The 23,653-nt window shown below is 42.9% G+C and overlaps 1 protein-coding gene and 1 gene segment (V, D, J or C); one reads left to right on the top strand and one right to left on the bottom strand.

Moving 5' to 3' along the window:
* LOC141051793 (regulator of G-protein signaling 3-like) overlaps nucleotides 1-5,326 on the top strand; it is a 50,265-nt gene extending 44,939 nt beyond the window's left edge. For all 5 annotated transcript variants that reach the window (XM_073548823.1, XM_073548825.1, XM_073548826.1 and 2 more), the window contains exon 7: nucleotides 3,781-5,326. In XM_073548823.1, the coding sequence (XP_073404924.1) occupies nucleotides 3,781-3,960 (180 nt within the window). In that variant the 3' untranslated portion in view covers nucleotides 3,961-5,326. The remainder of the gene's footprint in view (nucleotides 1-3,780) is intronic.
* A 3,213-nt stretch (nucleotides 5,327-8,539) lies between these two features.
* The window catches only part of LOC141051796 (T cell receptor alpha variable 36/delta variable 7-like), an 85,966-nt gene continuing 70,852 nt past the window's right edge, over nucleotides 8,540-23,653 (bottom strand). Inside the window, 2 exon segments of the V gene segment in view lie at nucleotides 8,540-10,061; nucleotides 10,245-10,559. Coding sequence covers nucleotides 9,943-10,061; nucleotides 10,245-10,559 — 434 coding nt within the window.

Below are 23,653 nucleotides of genomic sequence, written 5' to 3'. Positions count from 1 at the left end.
TTTTCTAATGATTTCCCAGAGATCTGACTGAGGTCAGCAGAGGACGTGGTAATGTCATATGACACAAAGCTGGCTGCTCCTTCCTCCACCATTGTATTCAATTACATCTGCACCCAGAGGATGAACATAGCGGTGAAATCGGGACATGGCGGGAGGGCAGCTACATGATGTGGCCAGTGGGACAGTGTTTTCAGCCTTTCGGCTTTCTTGGTCCAGACTAACAGCCAGATGTGGCCTGTGGGCCGCACTTTGTCCAGGTCTACAGTAGATGGATGGACAGATAAATACATATATACATAAAGTGCTTCAACCACTCTGTGCCGATAGAAAAGGTAAACTGCCATATAGACTAGACCTTTAGAACTGAGGTACTTGGCACACAAATTGTTGTGGCTGGTGGGCACACACAAATTGAAAAGTGTGCCTTTTTTATTTATTTATAGAGCACCATTAATTCCATGGTGCTGTACATGAGATGGGGTTACATCAAAATACAAATATCACTTACAGTAAACAAAACTATCAATGACAGACTGGTTCAGAGGGAAGAGGACCCTGCCCTTGCGGGCTTACATTCTACATGGAATGACACAGTAGGTCGGGGGTTGCAGTAGCTCCGATGGTGTTGAAGTGGCCGTGTGGTCATTACAGGTTGTAAGCTTTTTTGAAGAGATGGGTTTTCAGGTTCCATTTTAAGAATCCAAATGTGGTGGATAACCGGACGTGTTGGGGCACAGAATTCCAGAGGATGGGGGATATTTGGGAGAAATCTTGGAGGCGATTGGGTGAGGAGCAAATAAGCATGGAGGAGAGAAGGTCTTGGGAGGCCCAGAGATTACGTGAGGGAAGATATTGAGAGATTAGTTTGGAAATATATGGAGGAGAAAGGTTATGGATGGTTTTGTAGGTCAGTGTTAGTAGTTTAAACTGGATACGCTGAGAAATTAGGAGCCAGTGACGGGATTTGCAAAGGGGGAAGCAGGAGTGTAGCGAGGAGAGAGATTAATTAGTCGAGCAGCAGAGTTAAGGATGGACCACAGAGGAGGATGTTGCAGTAGTCGAGGCGGGAGATGATTAGGGCATACACAAGCATTTTGGTAGAGTGAGTGTTGAGGAAAGGACGGATTCTGGAAATGTTTTTGAGTTGGAGGTGACAGGAGGTGGTGAGAGCTTGGATGTGTGGTTTGAAGGACAGGGCAGAGTCGAGGGTTTCTCCGAGGCAGTGGATTACCGGGACAGGGGAAAGTGTAAATTAATTTTTTGTGATTGATCGGGTAGGGAAGGTATGCGAGATGGAGGAAAGATAACTTTCAGATTTGTCCACATTGAGCTTGAAGCAAGAGGAAAAGGAGGATATGGCTGATAGACACTCTAGGATTCTGGAGAGGAGAGAGGTGACATCTGGACCAGAGAGGTAGATCTGAGTGTCATCATCATATAGATGGTACTGGAAGCCATAGGACTTTATGATTTGTCCCAGGCCAAAGGTATAGATTAAGAAGAGAAGGGGTCCTAAAACAGAGCCTTGAGGGACTCCAACAGAGAGGGGGTGACCTGAAGAGGTAGTATGGGAGTAGGAAACACTAAATGTGCAGTTGGTAGGGTATGAGGAGATCCATGATAGGGCAAAGTCTTTGACACCAAAGCTAGAGCGAGAACCTGTAGTAGGAGGCACCGGTCAACTGTGTCGAAGGAAGAGGACAGGTCTAGAAGGAGGAGTATAGAGAATTGTCTGTTAGCTTTGGCTGTAAGTGAGTCGTTCGTAAGTTTGGTCAGGGCAGTCCCAGTGGAATGGTGGGGACGGGAGCCAGATTGTAGGTTGTCGAAGAGCAAGTTAGATGCAAAGTCAGAGGAAAGGGCCCTTACTGTATCAGATTTGCCTCTCCCAGACTAAACTCGACAAATGTTAAAATGGGTGGATAGATGAAGATGGAGCGATAGATATACACAATATGGATATATAGATAGATGGCTACATACAGTATATACATACCAAAGACTGTGCTGTGTGTGCAACGATACATGTAGACACTGAATATATAAAATGTAAACTGCATTACTGTCATAGACTAGACCTGTAGAATTGAGCTACTTGGCACATTGGCCAGTTTATGCGGGCCGACCACTCACAACCGGGAGCATGTTTCTTTAATGGGACCGTTATTCCATTAGACTTGCCTCTGCAAGTTTAACAAAGTAAACAAAGTTTACAAATAAAAAGGATGGCTATCTACATGGATATATGGATACGACATGGATGCTAGATGGATATATACTGGTGGATAGATGCATGGGTACGGCATAGATGCTATGTAGAGGCGTAGGTGGGTGTCAGACAAACAAATTAGAGATGTATAATATGGAGGTGTGCTAGAAATTAAACAGTTACTAAAGATGAGTGACCCTGGTCCAGTGGTACCTTCACCTGAAATTGCACACTGTGAACTCCATGGAAAGTAACTGTTAAGTAGTCAGAGGTTGCCAACGGGGGCCCTGTAAACTGCCTCCTACCAGCCGGCATTTCCGCTGCTTCTTTTGATTAGTAGGTTTGGCGCAATGTCGTGCGTATCAACAACGTTGCACCAGCCCTGCAAATCAGAAGAGGCATTGAGGAGGCCGTGTGGTAGGCGGCAGGTTGCCGGGCTCCCGTGTGGTAGGCGGCAGGTTGCCGGGCTCCTGTCCGGCATCCATGGACTGCTGATGTGGCCTCTGGACCAAGGGCCTGTAAGAGAGTGTGTGTATGTATGTATGTATGTATGTATGTATCTATATCATTTTATTTTTTTTTTTAAATATCTAATCACTATGTGATGGCAAGGATGGAAGACGGACAAATGGGATAAATGGTCAGATCTAGCGCATCTAAATGGAGCAAATAAGCTCAATAGTAGAGAAGAGAAAGTACGAGATGTGGGAGCCATAAGAGAAACTAAATTCTAGATAAATATGAGGCGGAGAAGGAGCCCTGCAGGTGACTGCAGAGCTGCACGATCATGTGCAAGGGGACAACATGGCCCTGTGTAAGGGAAAGATCACAGAATCCGGGGACGTCCTCTACTGGCCATGGCAATTTGTGACCACCACTCGGGACCCTCCTTGTGTAATGCTTTACATGAAAGTAGTGTTTCCACAATGATATACAAGGGTGACCGTTTTAAGGTACCTTGTGTGTCAGGGTACCGTTATTCCGGCATTCAGTGGATCACGGTAGCATTATTCCGGCACCCTGTGGGTCGTGGTATCTTTATTCCGGCACTCAACAGGTCACGGTATTGTTATTCTGGCACCCTGCAGGTCATGGTAGTGTTTTCCTGGCAACCTCAAGGTCAAAATAGTGTTGTTCTTACACACTGCTGGTCACGGTATCGTTGATCTGGCACCCTATATGTCATGGTAGCATTATTCGGACAGCCTGCGTGCCATGGTAGCATTATTTTGACACCTTGGAGGTCACGGTAGTGTTATTCTGGCACCATGCTGGTCTCGGTAGTAGTATTCTGGCACCCTGTGTGTTCAAATGATTTCTTGAACTTGTAGTATTAGTGTAGGGGCAGGGAAGGGGACTTCTGCCTATTCAAAGGCATGAAAATTATCCATTTATTCCAAGCTATATACTGTACAAAAGGCCGGAAGACATCATGTAAAAGTAGAGGGAAAGTGGTTCCATACTCAACGTAGGAAAGGGTTCTTTTCAATAAGAGCAGTCAGTCTTTGTCATTCCGGACCACGAGGCATTTTTACTGTAATGTCATTGATATTCCATTTTGTTACTACTTCTAGGTCAACCTAGACGCCAGCACAAGAGAGTTGACTGAACACAACCTTCTACTCCCGACACGTACGGCCTTCGATGAGGCGCAACGCCGGATCTACGGCCTAATGGAGCGAGACTCCTATCCCCGGTTTCTGAGATCCGATCTCTATCAGAGCATGCTCCATCCTCCGAATGGGGCGTGCTGAGGGAAAAGAAGTGTGGTGACCCGGGGGAATGAAGAGGAAAAAGGAGCCGGCCTGACCCACCACTACAGGAACAGGCTTTCCGAACTTGAATGGACCAAATCCGAAAGGTCATTTTGAAGGACTGCATGACCCATGTCGAGGTTGGGTTCAGTGATGCCAAAGCCTGTCAGGAGTGGCCATTTTGATCAATGAGTATCTCTTGAAGTATGCCCCATTTTTTTTATCCTAAAAATGGACCAAAATGTTTCTATGCCATAACCTGTTAGGCTAAGCCATTTAAGAACTGTAGAGCTTTTTGCCTTGTCAGCCATTTTGAATCAGGACTGAGTCAGACGTGACCATTTTGATTCAAGATGGAGTCTGTGATGTCAGCGCTTCTTGTCTGTGATAGTGTTGGCTAACCTGAACACTAATGGATATATGCAGACCGACAAATGTTTTTAGTTTGTTTTTTTTTTTTGTTTTTCTTTTGCCATGTTGGCTTGACTTTGGCCTCTGATGTAGGCCTCAAGCATGTAACCATGGCCATTTTGGAACACTAATCACTTTCTATTCAGCCATCTTTGATTCTTTATTTTTTAGGTAGACTGTAAACCATTCCAAAGGCTTTACCCTTTTGGGGGGGGTTTCTTGGGGGGGTAACTTTTCCGTTTGCTATATTTATTTATTTTTTTTAATACACACACAGTTTTGTCAGAAATTTCCCTTCTGTCCTAAAACCATTTCTTCAGATCCATAGTACTTCAGCTGCTGGAAGTCGGCCATGCCGAACTCTTCATGTAAGGTGTACATTTCTTTGGAAGCGATGCTGCTCCTTCCGCCCTGACTCTCCTACTACACCCCCAAAATAGTTACCACTCCTAACGGTATGGATAACCTTAGGAGCCTTGCACCTTTTTTTCTTTGCACTGTTAATACCTTTTGCGCCTTCTCTGCCATTTTTAAAGCCTCCATATTGATGCACTGAAGCCATTTCCCCCTCTCCACCCCTTTCACCATTACGCACGTTGCTGCCTCAGTTTCAGTGGCCGTGGCAAACATGGCCATCACCTCTAAGCGTCGTTCCATTTAATGTGCATTTTTATTGGTTCATGTGTCTGTAGTCGCCACGTTTAAGTGTCTGCCATCTCCAGGCCCCACCTACATGACTTTTTGTTACAGCCTGCTAACGTCCTTCCCCCTCATGACTCCTCGTGCTTGAGACCTGTAGAGTATTGTATGTCTTTTTTTTTTTAATTTTTTGTGGCTACAAGTACGAAATCAGGAAAAAAAGTGGTTCTTTGGTCTATGAAGTCTTAATGTTTTTTATGAGTAAATCTGTACTTAGTCTTAAGCACTGAATAAAGATATGCAGTATTGGCCTGTGCCTCCACGTGTTCATTTTCCAACATGGTTTTCATTTGTTTCATACGCAACCCTCATATCCTACTCATACTGGATGTCTATCTAATTCAACACATAAGGGTTACAATAATTTTTTGAATCTTCCTCTCCCCTTTCTGGAATTGATATTATGAGAATGATGGATATTTGATTTGAACTGCAGCCCAGCAAAGATCCACATTCAGTCTGTGTACAGGACTTTCCCTGTCTGAGCCTCTCTGCTAATCTTGGAAAGCAGGGTAACCCGGTCGCAGGTGAGCGCAAAGGACAAGGAGAAGCTTGAAGGGTTTTCTTCTTAAGTTCACTACACGTTTCGACGAATGGCTTCCGTCTTCATCAGGTGGCCACCTGATGGAGACGGAGGCCATCGTTTGAAGTGCATAGTGAAACTTAGAAAACCCTTCAAGCTTCTCCTTGTCCTTTGCGCTCCCCTGCCACCGGGTTACCCTGCTTTCCATGTTTTTATCTTCTCTAGAGGCATCCGGCAGGAGCAGCATCGGATTACATTTTACCAGCGCCCCGAGACCTGTTAGCCTGGCGCTCCATCTATCTGTCTCACACTGACTTTCTCTGCTAATCCTAGCTGAGCAGCAGATGAAAGCAGCTTCTAAAGGAGCATGGACAGCACCACAGCATTGAGAGAGCAGGGACAAAAATTATGAAATAATGAAGTGTATGACAAAAAAATCATAACTTGAGAATGTATGGTGGATTGTGTAAAAAAAAAAAAAAAAAAAAAAAAAAAAAAAAAAAAAAATATTGGGGGAGAAAGTCTGAGGTCTAGTGAGTATACGTCTCTGGTGTGTGTGATACTGAGACTGCACTGGAGAAGCCTGGAGGTGACTTCATTGAAGTTGGAAGAAAGAAGAGAACACTTTCAGTTATAATAAATATTATAATATATACACTGCTCAAAAAAACAAAGGGCACATTTACATTGTTTAACTCCAAGTCAATCACACTTGTGTGAATTCATCCTGTCCAGTTATGAAGCAACAACTGTCAATTTCTACTGCTGTTGTACAAATGGAATAGACAACAAGTAGAAATGATCGGCAATTAGCAAAACAACTCCTATAAAGGAGTGGTTCAGCAGGGGGTGACCACAGACCATTTCTCTATTCTCTTCCTTTTTGGCTGTTTTGGTCACTAGTTGCATTGTGTAAATGCTTTCACGCCTATAGGTACAGTAGCATGAGGCAGAAGTTGCTCAAGTAGTGCAGCTCATCCAGGATGGCACATCAATGAGAGCTGTGGCAAGTAGGATAGTGGTGTCTGTCAGCACAGTGTCCAGAGCATGGAGCAGATAACAGGAGACAGGCCAGTACCACTCCCTCCATCTTTGTGCAAGGAGGCGCTGTGCCAGAGCCCTGCAAAATTCCTTCTAGCAGACTGCTAACATTCATCTGTCTGCTTAAACTGTTAGAAACAGACTCCATGAGGTTGGTATATGACTGCCTGACATTCATAAGTGGGTGTAGTGCTTACAGCCCAACACCGTACAGAACGATTGGCATGAGAGCACCAATATGGCAGATGCGATATTGGCGCCCTGTGTTCTTCACGTATGAGAGCAGGTTCACACTGAGCACAGGTGACAGAGTCTGGAGACGCGTGGAGAATGTTCTGATGCCTGCAACATCCTACAGCATGATCAGTTTGACAGTGGGTCAGTAATGGTGTAGTGAGGCATTTCTTTAGGGGGCCACACAGCCCTCCATGCGCTAGCCAGAGGTACCCTGACTGCCATTGGTTACTGGGATGAGATCCTCAGACCCATTGTGAGACCATATGCAGGTGCACTGAGCTCTGGGTTCCTTCCAATGCATGACAATGCTAGGCCTCATGTGGCTGAAGTGTCAGCAGTTCCTGCATGATGAAGGCATTGATGCTATGGACTGGCCTGCTCATTCCCCAGACCTGAAACCAATCGAGCACATCACGGACATCATGTCTCTTTCCATCCACCAACGCCACGTTGTACCACATACTATCCAGGAGTTGACTGATGCTTTAATCCAGGTCTGGGAGGAGATCCCTCAGGAGACCATCCACCGCCTCAACAGGAGCATGCACAGGCGTTGTAGGGAGATCATACAGGTACCTGGAGGCCACACACAATACTGAGCATGATTTCCTTGTCTTAAAGCATTTTCACTGAAGTTGGATTAGCCTGTAATTTGATTTTCCACTTTGATTTTCAGTATCATTCCACATACAGATCCCCATGGAATAGTAATTTTGATTTACATTGATAATTGTTATGTTTTATTGTTCTCTATTCATTACATTGTGGAATGTGTTAAGATTGGCACCTGGAATAATTCATTTAGTGATATCTAGGATGTGGGATTTTTAGTGTTCACATTAATTTTTTGAGCAGTGTATATATTTATAAATATTCCAGCAATTTATCCTTTAACGGGAATCAGCATGCATTAGCTTTTCTGCTTAAATGTATTTATATAAAGTGTGTTTTCAGTTTCCTATATTATAATCTATATTTTTGTAAAGACTCAGACTTCTTGCAATTTTTATATTGGCCACAAAACTATCTTCCCTGTGCTGCATAGAAGACTTTTCATCGGTCGATAGCTTTCATTATAACAGTGTCAATGATAATATTTATAGTAGATACAAGATTCACCATTCACAATAGATATCACAGCTCACCTCCTCCCTCTCCTGTACAATTACTGATTACACCTCTATATACAGTAGATGACACAAGATCCACCATTCACAATAGGTGATGTCACAGCTCACCTCCTCCTCCTGTACAATGACTGATAACATCTCTATAGTAGATAACACAGGTTCCACCATTCACAATAGGTGATGTCACTGCTCACCTCCTCCTCCTATACAATGACTGATAACACCTCTATATACAGTAATAATACATGATCCACCATTCACAATAGGTGATGTCACAGCTCACCTCCTCCTCCTGTACAATGACTGATAACACCTCTGTATACAGTAGATCACACAGAATCCACCATTCACAATAGGTGATGTCACGGTTCACCTCCTCCTGTACCATGACTGATAACATCTCTATATACAGTAGATAACACAGGATCCACCATTCACAACAGGTGATGTCACAGCTCACCTCCTCCTGTACAATGACTGATAACACCTCTATGTACAGTAGATAACACAGGATCCACCATTCACAATAGGTGATATCACAGCTCCTCTCCTCCTCCTGTACAATGACTGATAACACCTCTATGTACAGTAGATAACACAGGATCCACCATTCACAATAGGTGATGTCACAGCTCACCTCTTCTTCCATGCTCTGATAATACAAGCAGATATGGTTTGTTTCAGTCTATGGCTGCTAGTGTTCATGTGTCCAACAGGAAATAGGAGTCTTATGTTCAACCTACTGACCAATGGGAACATTTTTTCAATAAATATTAAAAAATGAAAACTATTAGCATTTTTAAGAAAAAACACAACCTAAATACGTGATGTAACACTTTCCAGACATTGGCTGCACCATCACATCCTTTGTCGGGTGTTGGCGTATGGCGAAGGCTCAGGAGCTGTTCTACAGCCGACATCTGCCAAAAACAGCAGCAACTGGAGCCAGCGCCAATCGCTGCCCTTTAACTCCTTACATGCCACTGTCATTCTCTTGCACTGCAGAGAAAAAAGTTTTGGTTCTTGGAAGAAGAGGAGGAATAAATGAAAGTACAAAAAGTGAAAATAGGCCGTGATGGGAAGGGTATTAAACAACAGGTCATATTCTGATGACACATTCCCTTTTTAAAGGGGTGTTCCCAGAAAGACAACTAGTCTGTAGGAATTGGTAGATTTCTAGATGCATGTGTTGCATGAGACCTTGACCTTTTCTTTCTCATATTTTTTAGTACTAGGACATGAAACCTCAGTTCTATTGCCTGGTTCCCGGGATAGCCCAGCACCAGTAATCAACGTTCTTTGCTTGTGCCTCATGGCACCCTTGAGCTTTCCTTAATAGGGTATTCCCATCTCCAGGATCCTATCCTAATATGTAGCAGGTGTAATAATAATAATATTCGCAAATACCGCCAATTAGAAATGTAGTATAGTTCTCCTGATTCGCTATGTCACTTACCCCATGTGCAGGCACTGCAGTAGATTAGGGTTCCATGGTGACGACCACTCAAACAGTGACAGTTACTTGCTAGTGGTCGTAACCAAGGATACCTAAACTAATACAATGCCCTGCACATGAGGTAAGCAACACAGCTTATCAGAAGAATGATACATTTCTGGTTTTGTTTTTTTTCTGCAAACTTTGCCTTAGTGTTTCATCTTCTCCAGACCCTGTATATGTGAATTGGAAAGGTATCATCTACTAGAATCCACGGTATGATTTTTTTTTTTTTTTACTTGGATTTGATCAAAATAATTTGCGCTGTCACTCTCCTGGCTCAGCGTCTAATCTGGTCCTCCATTGCAGCCGGACCAGGGCAGTCCTCATTTGGTAGCCGGTATCCTGGGCGCCTCTGGTGTTTACCAGTCCACAGGCCAGACAGTCAGACAGTCATGGCATTGCTCAACTCTAGCCACTCTTCTTCATTAGTATATAGGACAGATTTACCAAAATTTGCAAAGTAATATGAACGTAAGGATGACGAGGACCGCCAGGAGGCTAATGCGGATCAATTCCACAATGAGTTGAGCTTTGGAAGATATTTTTTCGGTTCCATTAGATTCTGTAATAAAAAAAGACATTAAGAAAAGAAAGTTGGTACAGGCTATGGTAAATGCAGCAGCTTTGAGAATTTGGCTATAGGACAGGCATGACAACATGGCGGCAAACCGAGAGTGGCGGACGGAAAAACTGTATCCTGCACTCTCCTGCCCCAACTATACTATGACCATATAAGTCAACTCACCGATGACATGTAAGATGGTTCCATCAGCCCTATGTGCCATGCCGTAAAAGAACTTCACCTTGCAGACGTATAATCCCGAGTCACAAATGCTGGCCCTGTGGATGGTCATGACGAGAGCGCTGTCAGTGGAGGTGAAAGTAATGCGTTCGTCCGTGGAGCTGTTCATGGGGTTCGATTCATCCGGCATTCGGTAAAATTCGGCAGAAGCTGCCAGACGCTCAGCCCCGTAGTTGAATGTGCAGTTGATCGTTGTGAGGTCTCCCTCGTGGACAGTTAGGGATTTTGGATGCTGAATGACCTTAGAACAGCAGGAGACTACAGAGGGAGAGAGATGAAAGCAAATGATGGATTCCAACAGATGACTCTGAAATACATCCTGCGTCATAATCGAAAAATACGTTCTGGGAAATCTACCACATTTAAAGAAAAAAATGTATACTCCCTTTCCAGGCCATTGCAGCGATGTCGGTTCAGTGTCTCACATGAGCGCTGCAGCCCATCAATGCCTGCTGATGGGCTGCAGCACTCACGTAGCATAAAGTCACATGGGCACCGGGAGAATCAGTACCGACATCGCTGGAACGGTGCCCATCCTGGAAGAGAGTATATACTGTATGTTTTTTATTTTCTATTGCAAATTTTAATATTTAAGAAGGAAATTTACCCCAGCAGACAACCCCTTTAAGGATTTGTCTCTCTCTATGGACTGCTTCATATACTGCAGCTATGGAGGGTGCAGAAGTAACTGGGTCACCCAGGCCCTTGTACCGGAGGAGTTCCAAAAGGTTTTGTATACCACCAGTCTTAACACAGTTTTTCAAGCATCCAGACTTCAATTTTTCCTTAAAATGAACCCGTCGCTTTTACCTGGTGTAAATGCCGCTGTTCTCCTGAATCCAGCGATGTTTTTCTTTTATTCCTGCTCCTCTCTGTTCCTGAGATATGGCCTCCTCTTCCCTGTATATAAATCTAGTCTTGCTAGTCAAGTGGGTGTGGTCCTCAACTCTGCTCTGAGGCTCACACCCCTTTGGTTAAGAAGATTAGATTTATACACAGGGAAGAGGAGGCCATATCTCAGGAACAGAGAGGCGCAGGAATAAAAGAAAAACATCGCTGGATTCAGGAGAACAGCGGCATTTACACCACATTAAAAAAAGACATCTTTATTACAATTGACAGGTTCTCTTTTAAGTCCCGTACTAGATTACTTTGGGAATGTTTACAGAAGTATACAGCAGGTCTGCGCCATCTAGTGGAAAACCTTTGTATCATCACTTTAATGGGAGCCTGATGATTTATTTACAGTTGTGTGAAAAAGTGTTTGCCCCTAAATGTTTCAGATCACCAAACATATTTAAATATTAGATAACGATAACACAAGTAAAGGCAAAATGCAGTTTTTAAATTAAGGTCTTAATTATTAAGGGAAAAAGAAATCCAAACCTACAGGGCCCTGTGTGAAAAAGTGATTACCCCTAATCCTAATAACTGGTTGGGCCGCCCTTAGCAGCAACAACTACAATCAAGAGTTTGCGATAGCTGGCAATGAGACTTTTACAACGCTCTGGAGGAAATTTGGCCACTGATCTTTGCAGAACTGTTGTAATTCAGCCACATTGGAGAGTTTCCGAGCATGAGCCACCTTCTTAAGGTCATGCCACAGCATCTCTATCGGATTAAGATCAGGACTTTGGATAGGCCACTCCAAAGTCTTAATTTTGTTTTTCTTAAGCCATTCAGAGATGGACTTGCTGGTGTGCTTTGGATCATTGTCCGGCTGCATAACCCAAGTGCACTTCAACTTGAGGTCACGAACAGATGGCCGGACATTCTCCTTCAAGATTGTTTGGTAGACAGTAGAATTCATGGTTCCATTCACCACAGCAAGTCTCCCAGGTCCTGAAGCAGCAAAACAGCCCCAGACCATCACACTACCACCACATTTTACGGTTGGTATGATGTTCCTTTTTTGAAATGCTGAGTTACGTCTATAAATCAACCAATGTCCTTATACAGGGGCACTTCACAACAATAGCACCACTAATCCCACCAAATGAATAGTAGGAAGAAGAAGAGATCCCAAATCATAAAAAGCAATTTTATTTAATCAATATAAAATACATAAAAAAGCAAAATGCTGTGGGGGACACCACAATATAACCACTTATACAGTTGTGGCCAAAAGTATTGACATCCCTGCAATTCTGTCAGATAATACTCAGTTTCTTCCTGAAAATGATTGCAAACACAAATTCTTTGGTATTATTATCTTCATTTAATTTGTCTTAAATGAAAAAACACAAAAAGAATTGTCCTAAAGCCAAATTGGATATAATTCCACACCAAACATAAAAAAGAGGGTGGACAAAAGTATTGGCACTGTTCGAAAAATCATGTGATGCTTCTCTAATTTGTGTAATTAACAGCACCTGTAACTTACCTGTGGCACCTAACAGGTGTTGGCAATAACTAAATCACACTTGCAGCCAGTTGACATGGATTTAATTTGACTCAACCTCAGTCCTGTGTCCTTGTGTGTACCACATTGAGCATGGAGAAAAGAAAGAAGACCAAAGAACTGTCTGAGGACTTGAGAAACCAACTTGTGAGGAAGCATGAGCAATCTCAAGGCTACAAGTCCATCTCCAAAGACCTGAATGTTCCTGTGTCTACCGTGCCCAGTGTCATCAAGAAGTTTAAAGCCCATGGCACTGTGGCTAACCTCCCTAGATGTGGACGGAAAAGAAAAATTGACAAGAGATTTCAACGCAAGATTGTGCAGATGTTGGATAAAGAACCTCGACTAACATCCAAACAAGTTCAAGCTGCCCTGCAGTCCGAGGGCACAACAGTGTCAACCCGTACTATCCGTCGGCGTCTGAATGAAAAGGGACTGTATGGTAGGAGACCCAGGAAGACCCCACTTCTTACCCCGAGACATAAAAAAGCCAGGCTGGAGTTTGCCAAAACTTACCTGAAAAAGCCCAAAACGTTTTGGAAGAATGTTCTCTGGTCAGATGAGACAAAAGTAGAGCTTTTTGGGCAAAGGCATCAACATAGAGTTTACAGGAGAAAAAAAGAGGCATTCAAAGAAAAGAACACGGTCCCTACAGTCAAACATGGCGGAGGTTCCCTGATGTTTTGGGGTTGCTTTGCTGCCTCTGGCACTGGACTGCTTGACCATGTGCATGGCATTATGAAGTCTGAAGACTACCAACAAATTTTGCAGCATAATGTAGGGCCCAGTGTGAGAAAGCTGGGTCTCCCTCAGAGGTCTTGGGTCTTCCAGCAGGACAATGACCCAAAACACACTTCAAAAAGCACTAGAAAATGGTTTGAGAGAAAGCACTGGAGACTTCTAAGGTGGCCAGCAATGAGTCCAGACCTTAATCCCATAGAACACCTGTGGAGAGATCTAAAAATGGCAGTTTGGAGAAGGCACCCTTCAAATATCAGGGACCTGGAGCAGTTTGCCAAAGAAGAATGGTCTAAAATTCCAGCAGAGCATTGTAAGAAACTCATTGATGGTTACTGTAAGCGGTTGGTCGCAGTTATTTTGGCTAAAGGTTGTGCAACCAAGTATTAGGCTGAGGGTGTCAATACTTTTGTCTGGCCCATTTTTGGAGTTTTGTGTGAAATGATCAATGTTTTGCTTTTTGCTTCATTCTCTTTTGTGTTTTTTCATTTAAGACAAATTAAATGAAGATAATAATACCAAAGAATTTGTGTTTGCAATCATTTTCAGGAAGAAACTGAGTATTATCTGACAGAATTGCAGGGGTGTCAATACTTTTGGCCACAACTGTATGCAAAGGAGAATGATCTCCATAATGTGTCAACTTGCACAACAAGGTTTACTAGAAAAATGAATATAAAATATATGTTTGTGAAAACATCCATACAATAACTCCCACTGGAATAATAGGTGTAAACATAAATATCAAAGTAAACCTCAACATATATCCCACCATAGGAAACCCCCCTACCAATGATTAAGTGCTCCAAAAAATCAAATCACCAAATGACACACACCTCCCTCTGAATGAAATAAATACCAGAACCTGAGGTGCATATCCAAAAGCCTCTCCTAGGTAAGAGACGGCATATAGTGAATAACAAGCACTGAATGCACAATATCGCAATCTATAGCCCAATAAAATGCAAAATAAAGGAGGGAAAATATTACCTAAGTGGCGGTGGTGGTAAGCGTGGTGTCCCCTCACCCCGACGCGCGTTTCGCTCCTGCTTCTTCCGGGGGCGTCATTTTTCTAGTAAACCTTGTTGTGCAAGTTGACACATTATGGAGATCATTCTCCTTTGCATATAAGTGGTTATATTGTGGTGTCCCCCACGGCATTTTGCTTTTTTATGTATTTTATATTGATTAAATAAAATTGCTTTTTATGATTTGGGATCTCTTCTTCTTCCTACTATTCATTTGGCGGGATTAGTGGTGCTGAGTTACGTCTATGTCAGATGGGACATAAACCTTCCAAAAAGTTCAACCTTTGTCTCGTCAATTCACAGAATATTCTCCCAAAAGTCTTGTGGAGATGTTTTCTGACAAAACTGAGATGAACCTTTATTCTTATTCCTCAGCAGTAGTTTTCATCTTGGAAAGCTGCCATGCAGGACATTTTTGCCCAGTCTCTTTCTTATGGTGAAGTCACGACTGCTGACCTTAACTGAAGCAAGTGAGGCCTCCAGTTCTTTGGATGTTATTGTGGGGTCTTTTCTGACCACTTGAACGAGTGATCGCTGCGCTATTGGGGTCATTTTGGTCTACCAGCCACTCCTGGGAAGGTTCACCTCTGTTCCATTTTTTCGCCATTTGTGGATAATGGCTCTCACTGTGGTTCGCTGGAGTCCCAAAGCTTTAGAAATGGCTTTATAACATTTTCCAGACATATATATGTCAATTACTTTGTTTCTCATTTATTCCAGAATTTCTTTGGCTAGCTGCATGATAATCTAGCTTTTGAGGAAATTTAGGTCTACTTCACTTTGTCAGGCAGGTCCTATTTATGTGATTTCGTGATTGAGAACAGGTGCAGCAGTAATCACGCCTGGGTGTGGCTATGGAATGTGAATTCAGCTTCCCAAAGATGTGATAAACCACAGGTAATTTATGTTTTAGGTGAGGGGGGAGGGCGCTGCTAAAGGCAGCCCAACCAGTTATTAGGTTTAGCGGGCAATCACTTTTTCACACAGGGCCCTGGAGGTTTGGATTTCTTGTTCCCTTAATAAAAACATTCATTTCTAAACTGCATTTTGTAGTTACTTGTGTTATCTTTGTGTAATATTTACATTTGTTTGGTGATCTGAAACATTTAAGTGTGACAAATATGCAAAATAATAGGAAGTCAGGAAGGGGCAAACACTTTTTTCACGCCACTGTCATTTACCAGTGCAGGTTCCATGTCATGATGTACATAAAAAATGCCACAGTAGTTTGCCACTAATTTTTTTTTTTGCGCTAACATGGTTCCAATTGGGCCAAGAAGAGTCAATTAGTTGCACATATTGCACAATTTAGAAGTCCAAATGCATGTATTTGGGGCTAAAATAAGTTTTCCACTTGGATTTCATTAAACATTTTGCACCCTTTGGCTTTAACAGGATCTTTTATTTCACTGTGCATTCAACTTTCATGGGGTCTGAAGTCATAAATTAGCTAAGAGGAGCTCAGAAAAAGTTATAAAAAAGTTGCAAACTCTCTTACTGAATTGTCAGATTGAGCTCACTGACGAATTCTCAGTTAGCCCATTCAGCAGCCAGCAATAAACAGTGCAACACAGAGGCTATAAAAGAAAAGCGATGCTAAATTTTTAATGAAATCCAATAACAAAAATGATATTTAGTAAAAAAAAATCTATGCAAGTAGTAAACAAAAATTGTAATGGTAGATAACCCTTTTAACACCAAGAGAACAAAGAATTCTTTCTTCCTGTGATCATGAATAGGTCCCCAAAAGACCAAACTATCGTCAAAAATCCAGATCCAGTGGCAAAGGCTCAGGATCAGCACCACACGGTTGTTTCTGGTCTCGGAAAGTAACTTCTTGGCAGATCGAGAAGACATAATAATTGTGTTAATATTGAGTTGTAGGGACAAGGAGCACAACAAAAGACATTACAGAGCTCATCTGTCATTCTACATATATGAGAGTCACCCATTTTTTATGCGGGAAGTGGTTTTGTGGTCAATGTTGACCAAAGTTAGAATGTTTTTAGTACATTTTAACATGATCTGTGTGGATTTTACATTTTAAAAATATGAAAGGTATTTTAATCCGACATCCAAAAGTCCAAAAAAATACCAATTGTTCAGAATTTGGCCCATAATCAATAGCAGAGGAAGTGAGGTCATGTTTCGCCATCCTTCCACATGGGCTCACGTTCCGATATCATTACCTCGACATAGTAGTAAGCCAACTTGCCTCAATTATCATCTTGAGAGTATTCCAGTAAGAAAAAGTTAATCCTCATGGATAAAATATTTTCGGACTCACTGTGCGCTGCTTGACATAGGTTCAGTAATAAAGCATGAAGGGTTTTAACAGTTTATTTCCCAACGCGTTTCGAAGCTTCTAATGCTTCTTCCTCAGGGGGTGACCTCTGAGGAAGAAGCATTAGAAGCTTCGAAACGCGTTGGGAAATAAACTGTTAAAACCCTTCATGCTTTATTACTGAACCTATGTCAAGCAGCGCACAGTGAGTCCGAAAATATTTTATCCATGAGGATTTACATTGGCGGTCACTGAGTAGACCTTCGGGCGTGCAGCAGCTGACAGTTGATTATATGCTTTTATCTCCCCTGGAAAAGGTGAGTGAAATTCTTATTACTTATTCTCATTACTACCCGGATAAGACCCTATTGCGCTTTTTTATTTCATTCAGCCTCTTTAGTAAGAAAAAGTTATCACCTATCCAATAAACCTTATGAGATCACCGAGACCGCCGCTAATAGACGTTGAGGGCTATACTTAGCCATCTCTGGCAGTGCCATAGAGAGTGCATATAGCGATGGTCTAATATGTGCACTATTGCCTCTCCATTCTGGCATTCATAGGGGATCACAGTCACCAGTGTAGAAGTTATTACCTATCCTGTAAATAAGTCAGAATATCTTACCAGAATAACCCTTTAAAGGAGTTGTTTGGGGCTGCAGGAAAAAAATAAATTAGCGCGATGCTCGGCACAGCCCTATGAAGACTGATCGGAGCGGCGGTCCAACTTGGTCACTGCTCCATTCTTACTGGTGTAAAAGTGCCCCGTTGTGCGATTCGGTGCTGGTCCCATTGGTCGGACTGCCATTGATCTGTAAGTTATCATCTATCTTACGGATAAGACTTGTGAAAACGGGACAATTCCTTTAAGGGAAGTTAAATGCAATAAGACTTATTTTTCTGTGCTTCTTCTCGTCTCCCACAGACCGATACACCAAGTATGAGCCGCCGAGAAGAGATATGGCAACTACTACGACCACGTATGTGCCGCTGAGAAGAGTTACAGCAACTACTACGACCACGTATGAGCCGCCGAGAAGAGTTACGGCAACTACTATGACCATGTATGATCCACCGGGAAGAGTTACGGCAACTACGACAACCACATATGTGCCGTCGAGTAGAGTTACAGCAACTACGACCACTTATGAGCTGCCGAGAAGAGTAACGGAAACTACTACGACCATGTATGAGCCACTGAGAAGAGTTACAGCAACTACTATGAACATGTATGATCCACCGAGAAGAGTTACGGCAACTACTACAACCTGGTCTGAGCCGCTGAGAAGAGTTACGGGAACTACTACAACCACGTATGAGCCGCCAAGAAGAGTTACGGCAACAACTATGACCAGGTGTGAGCCGCTGACAAGTGTTATGGCAACTACTATGACCACATTTCTGGCTCAGGAGATTGGTTGTCATTTTATATGCCCATTTTTTCATTAGACTGGCAAAATGGGAATAATTTATCCTGCATAAAAAAAGCAATATAACAGGATAAGGGAGTGCCATAACCGGATTTCGGGGTCCTAATGTGGAATTCTGAGGAAAAAGGGCATTGTTATGTTTACTTTCTAGGTCTCATCTGCTTTCGCTGCATATTTTTTTTGGGCAGTGTTCATGCTAATCCCTGAGGTATCTGCATACAATGACTCGCTGAGTGTACAAGCCTTGCCGACAAGTACGCGATAAGATCTAGACTCGCAAATCCCAAACTGAGCCCCACCCCCCACATGGGAAACTTTTTCTACTTTATTGTTCTAAATATTTGCCGTGGAGAATTACTTTGTTGCAGCCAAACATTTATTTCATGTTGTTACTAATTTAGTATAACTCAAAGAACAGACCTCGAGTCTCAGGACTATAACAATCCATCCAAAGTCGAGAGGGGGAGGGCGGCCATAAAATCCATAGGCATGCGGTCTGGTACTGTATTATATGTGATATATGAATGATATAGTCTAGGTTAATGCATACATAGTGTTACTGTCTCTTAAAGGGGCTGTCGGGATCGGAGGAGTTCCTACCGATTGGACCCGCACTGATCAAACTGGAGCAGCAGGTTGGTCGCCTGACAGCAGTTCCATTCATTTTCCATGGGGCTGCTGAAAATAGCCGAATGCAGCCCCAAAAAGAATGAAAGGAGCGGCGGTGGGGCATCTGACCAACAGCTCCATTTTGAAATGCACAAAAATTCTCCATTTTGCTGATAGCTGCGAGTCCCAGCAGTCGGATCCAAACCGTCCAGCAAGTTATTACCTATTCCTCAGATAGATAATAATAATAAATAATCTTTATTTTTATAATAATAATAATAATAATAATCTTTATTTATATAGCGCCAACATATTCCTCAGCGCTTTACAGTTTAACAGTTTCAAAACACAAGTCATAAGTAACAACGCTAACAATACAATAATTAAAGCAAAATAAGACGAAATAAGACGACCCTGCTTGTGAGAGCTTACAATCTACAATGAGGTGAGGGAGATACAGAGTACAGGTGTGTATTTACAATGGTGTATTTACAATGAAGGTCCAGCCATCTTGCGGGAGTGAAGGATGGATGGAGATAGTGAATGGGCTACACACGCACACTTACACAGAGAATGACTTTGATTAGTGAATGTGATAGGCCGCTCTGAACAGGTGTGTTTTGAGGGAGCGCCTAAAACTATGCAAATTGTGGGTAGTCCTGATTTCTTGGGGTAGAGCATTCCAGAGGATAGGAGCAGCACGGGAGAAGTCTTGGAGTCGGGAGTGGGAGGTACGGATTAGTGCAGAGGTTAGTCGAAAGTCGTTTGCAGAGCGCAGCGATCGGCTAGGCCGATAGACAGAAATGAGAGAAGAGATGTAAGGGGGTGCCGCACTGTGGAGAGCTTTGTGGGTGAGAACAAGTACTTTGAGTTTTTATATAGCGCTAACATATTCCGTAGCGCTTTACAGTTTGCACACATTATCATCACTGTCCCCGATGGGGCTCACAATCTAAATAATAACTTGTCTTCACCGGAGAACCCTTTTAAGGTCCTGTAGGGATTCTACTCACTCAGCTGCGTAGGATGGAGCAGGAGGCACGTTCTCTTCAACATCCATGTGGGTTCATTTGCTTCATAAACCATCAAATCCGCAACAGAAAGGTAAACAATCTTTACATCATGCAAAATACAGCATCAATGTCCATAGCAGAGCTCTATCTGGAGCCACAGACACAGGGTGGCTTCTCTCAGTCTGTAGTGTCCAGCCTGGACACATGGAAATCTGTCCACACTGGCAGACTCCCAAACACTCACTGCCATGTGCTAAACACACCTCAATTGCATAGCTTGTAACCACATCCACAGGTGAGGTATGGATCACATGGGCTGGTCACATGGTCATGACGTCACTGCAGGTCCTGAAACTCACAACCACACACACAGGGAAAAAGGGTAACAGTTAGTACCCCCAACCAGAGGTGAGATAATATGGGTAGCCAGTCCCTCCCATCTCTCATAGCTACCCGCAACCTGGACCCAGGTGCCCTCAACAACATCTTTAGTGCTCATGTGCATTAGAGACAAAATACTCTGAGTTGCATCGCAGGGAGTATCCCTGTGACATATACCTCCCATTAACCACGCGACCACCAGTCCCACCACAGTCCCCATTCACATTAGATAGCTGTGGAACAAATGGCTACCTCTCCCGTCTCCACACATGCCCAAACTCCTTTTGTATCTCTTATAGAAGAAAAAATTTCGACACTCATATTTAACAGGCTTGTTGTCAACCGGGGGAGAATTGGGAGATCTCCAAACACATTATACTGTTTGTCAGGGTTAGGTGGGTTAAGGGGGTTATAACCCAACTTTTGTTATCACTTCCAGTTCCAGTTAGGAACTTTCAGCTCTCCGACACCCCCTTTATCCTGAGGTCAGTCAGGGAACTTCACCCAGGATAAGTAGTCGCCGGAAAGGCTGCCTTGTTGCGTGCTGGCTATCAGGCCCTCTGCAGTGAGGGCGGTGTGTAGGCAAGGAATACACACATAAACCTCCGATCTGTCACTGCCAGGGCTCCACAATATCACCAGGACACTAGCTGCCACCAGTTCCTCGTTTGATACTAAAGCTTATATCAGGTCAGGAACCAACCCAAAAGGTAGCGTGTTTTGGCATGGAGTATGTGTCATTTTGGTCATAGAGGAAGGAAAACAAAGCTAGTAAAATTTTAAGTTTACTCCAGAAAATAATGGCAGTGTTTAAAAAAATACAAAAAATATTACAAAAGGAGACAAAATACAGTATGTACAACAGTTAGCAAAGAAAAGGAATTAAAAGAAGAGACTTATTCTATCTCAGTCACATACATGACGTGTTGATAAAGGGGAGGAGCACTTTCCCAGGGCAAAGGGTCCTTCAGCATAGCATTGTGTAGCTGGTTCTCCAGGCATCTGACACCTTCCTCATGGAGTGTCTGAGCTTTATGCTTTTCTCTTACTGACCTCACTAGGTGGGCTGAGTTGGCGGGTGTACGCCCCTTTTTTAATAGTTCTTAAAACTTCTACTTACCATATCTCTGGCTGGGGAGTTCACAGAGTGACAACAGGGTTATTATATTTTCTATTAAATTATAGATTAAATTATATAATTACTAAATTACATTTCTTTTGAGATCAAATATGATATGTCTGTGTGTCACTGGAGAGCAGAAACCATTTCCCATGCTTCTGATGGGTGCACAGGTTGCAAAGCGTTGCTGTGTGTAGCCTAAATTATACTGATTCTGAAAATATATGTTTCCTGTCTCTATTATTAATGTGTGTTATACAATTCAAGTTTGAATAGACAAAGGAAGTTTTAAATAATTGGCGGAAGAATCTGCTCTGAGCTCGCCATAGCAATAAAAGAGCCCCTCTGGTGCAAGGAGGGGGACGGAGTGGATAGAATTAGAAATAGTGTAGAGAGAAAGGGAGGGAGGAAGTCTTGCAGCGGTGTGGCTGCATGTTCAAATTCAGAGGTACAATGCACAAACCAACTGGGTGTAGGGCAACAGGCAGCACCAGAAGTGTACTTAGGACATTTAGGATATACTCATATTTTCCTGACACTGTTGGCCAATACCGCTGGATTCAGACGACAGTCTAATGTGTATGGGTGCTTCTTGCCTGCTATTATTTCTATTGGGAACAGCAGTTTGTGCTCCAGAGCGGTTTCTTCCACCGACAACTGGAAGTTGCAACTACGGTCAGCCATATTGAAGGTTTATGGAGCACCGTCCTTAGTCTTAGAAATGCAAAGACCCTGCTGTTTACTCCCTTCTTCTTGTCTTTCTGGTCCACTCCACCTCCAGATGTACGAAAGCTCAGAAGTTAGATTTGGTGCAAATGAACTCACAAGACCCAAATCAACAACCTGAGGCCACTGGAAATGTCTCCTACCTTACAGCATTTTCAGTTCTTCTTTTGATCAGCCAGCCTAGAATGATGATGTCATCGGTGATGTCACGCGAGGCCAACTAATGAAATAAAGAGATATAGGGTGCACCAAGATGTCAATTATCAATATAAACCTATAAAAGGGTGCAAAGACCTTGCATGGGATAATCCATGAAAATAGTTAGAGAACAGACCAAGCAAAAAATGGTATGCACACCTAATAAATCTGTAAGAAATCAGTGCCAATAAGATATATTGTTAAAAATCACATACTCACTATATGTCCAGAGTATGAATAGAGCCCTGGAGCCCTGCCTGACCCAAACGGGTGAAATGATAGCCACCAATCAAATTCCTGTTGCATGTGTAAAAAAGAAACAGGAAAATGTGCCTGCAAGGAGCCAAAATAGGCTAAAGCGGTGGTGATGGAGCAGGGGTGTGGAGAACGACCCCACGCGTATCGCTTGCTTATAGCAGCTTCGTCAGCAGCTTCCCCTGACGAAGCTGCTATAAGCAAGCGATACGCGTGGGGTCGTTCTCCACACCCTGTGATTTTTAACAATATATCTTATTGGCCCTGTTGGCCACTACACTTTCATGTTGTTTTTCCTGGCCCGCTGCAGGTTTTGGCAGTGGACATGATTCCAGTATATCTGTGGATTCAATATTGGCACCTTTACCGACATTTGTCCACAGCTCATCCTGATAGACTCTTATTGCTTGTTGTGTTATAACATTTACATAGGGGGACTTTCATTCCTACTTAGGTTATATGCAGTATTTGCATGTAGGGGTGTGTTGTTGGGACAATTATTGTCTTTTTTAATTGGTTTTAATTGTGTGTTCTGTTTTTCCAAATAAAGCATTTTTTTCATACACTGATTTCTTATAGATTTATTAGGTGTGTATACCACTTCTTGCTTGGTCTGCTCTCTAACTATTGTCACGCCAGGCCAACTACTCACAAATAGAGCCACGGTTGCCAAAAGGTAAGAGGCTCCCCAGAGCCTACTGACGTGGCAGATGGACTGGGTAATGAGAATCAAATCACACCCACTCTACTACGTGCAGTAGAAGCTTTAATAATCAGATAAAATATTACTGTATTTTACATCTACACCATAAAGTGTAAATGCAGTCACCTAACAGATCATGACCAGAGACCTGATCTTAGAGAGGTTTCCCGTCTTGGACAGGTCTTTATGTTAGAATGGTCCCCCAAAGATAACCTAATGGAGAGATATCTAGTTGCTTGGACCCCCACCCAGCAATCTGTGAGTAATCATTTCCCCTGCAGCACCTTGGCAGGGTAAATAAAGTAGTTCATATCTAGGATTGAAATCAATAGGATGTCCATGTAATGGATGGATGCGATGGGTCCTCCAGAGTGAGTCACACTCTTTGTAGCCAGTCCCCACACCGGCTGATATAAAAGGGTCCTGAATTCGGGGTCCACTTATTTCCAAAATCTCTAATTGGGTA

The sequence above is a fragment of the Dendrobates tinctorius genome, unplaced genomic scaffold (genome assembly GCF_039654945.1).
Source record: "Dendrobates tinctorius isolate UK_male_01 unplaced genomic scaffold, ASM3965494v1 ptg000158l, whole genome shotgun sequence".
Taxonomy (NCBI): Eukaryota; Metazoa; Chordata; class Amphibia; order Anura; family Dendrobatidae; genus Dendrobates; species Dendrobates tinctorius.
The sequence above is the reverse complement of the archived record's forward strand: the minus strand, read 5'-3'. Positions and strand labels throughout refer to the sequence as shown.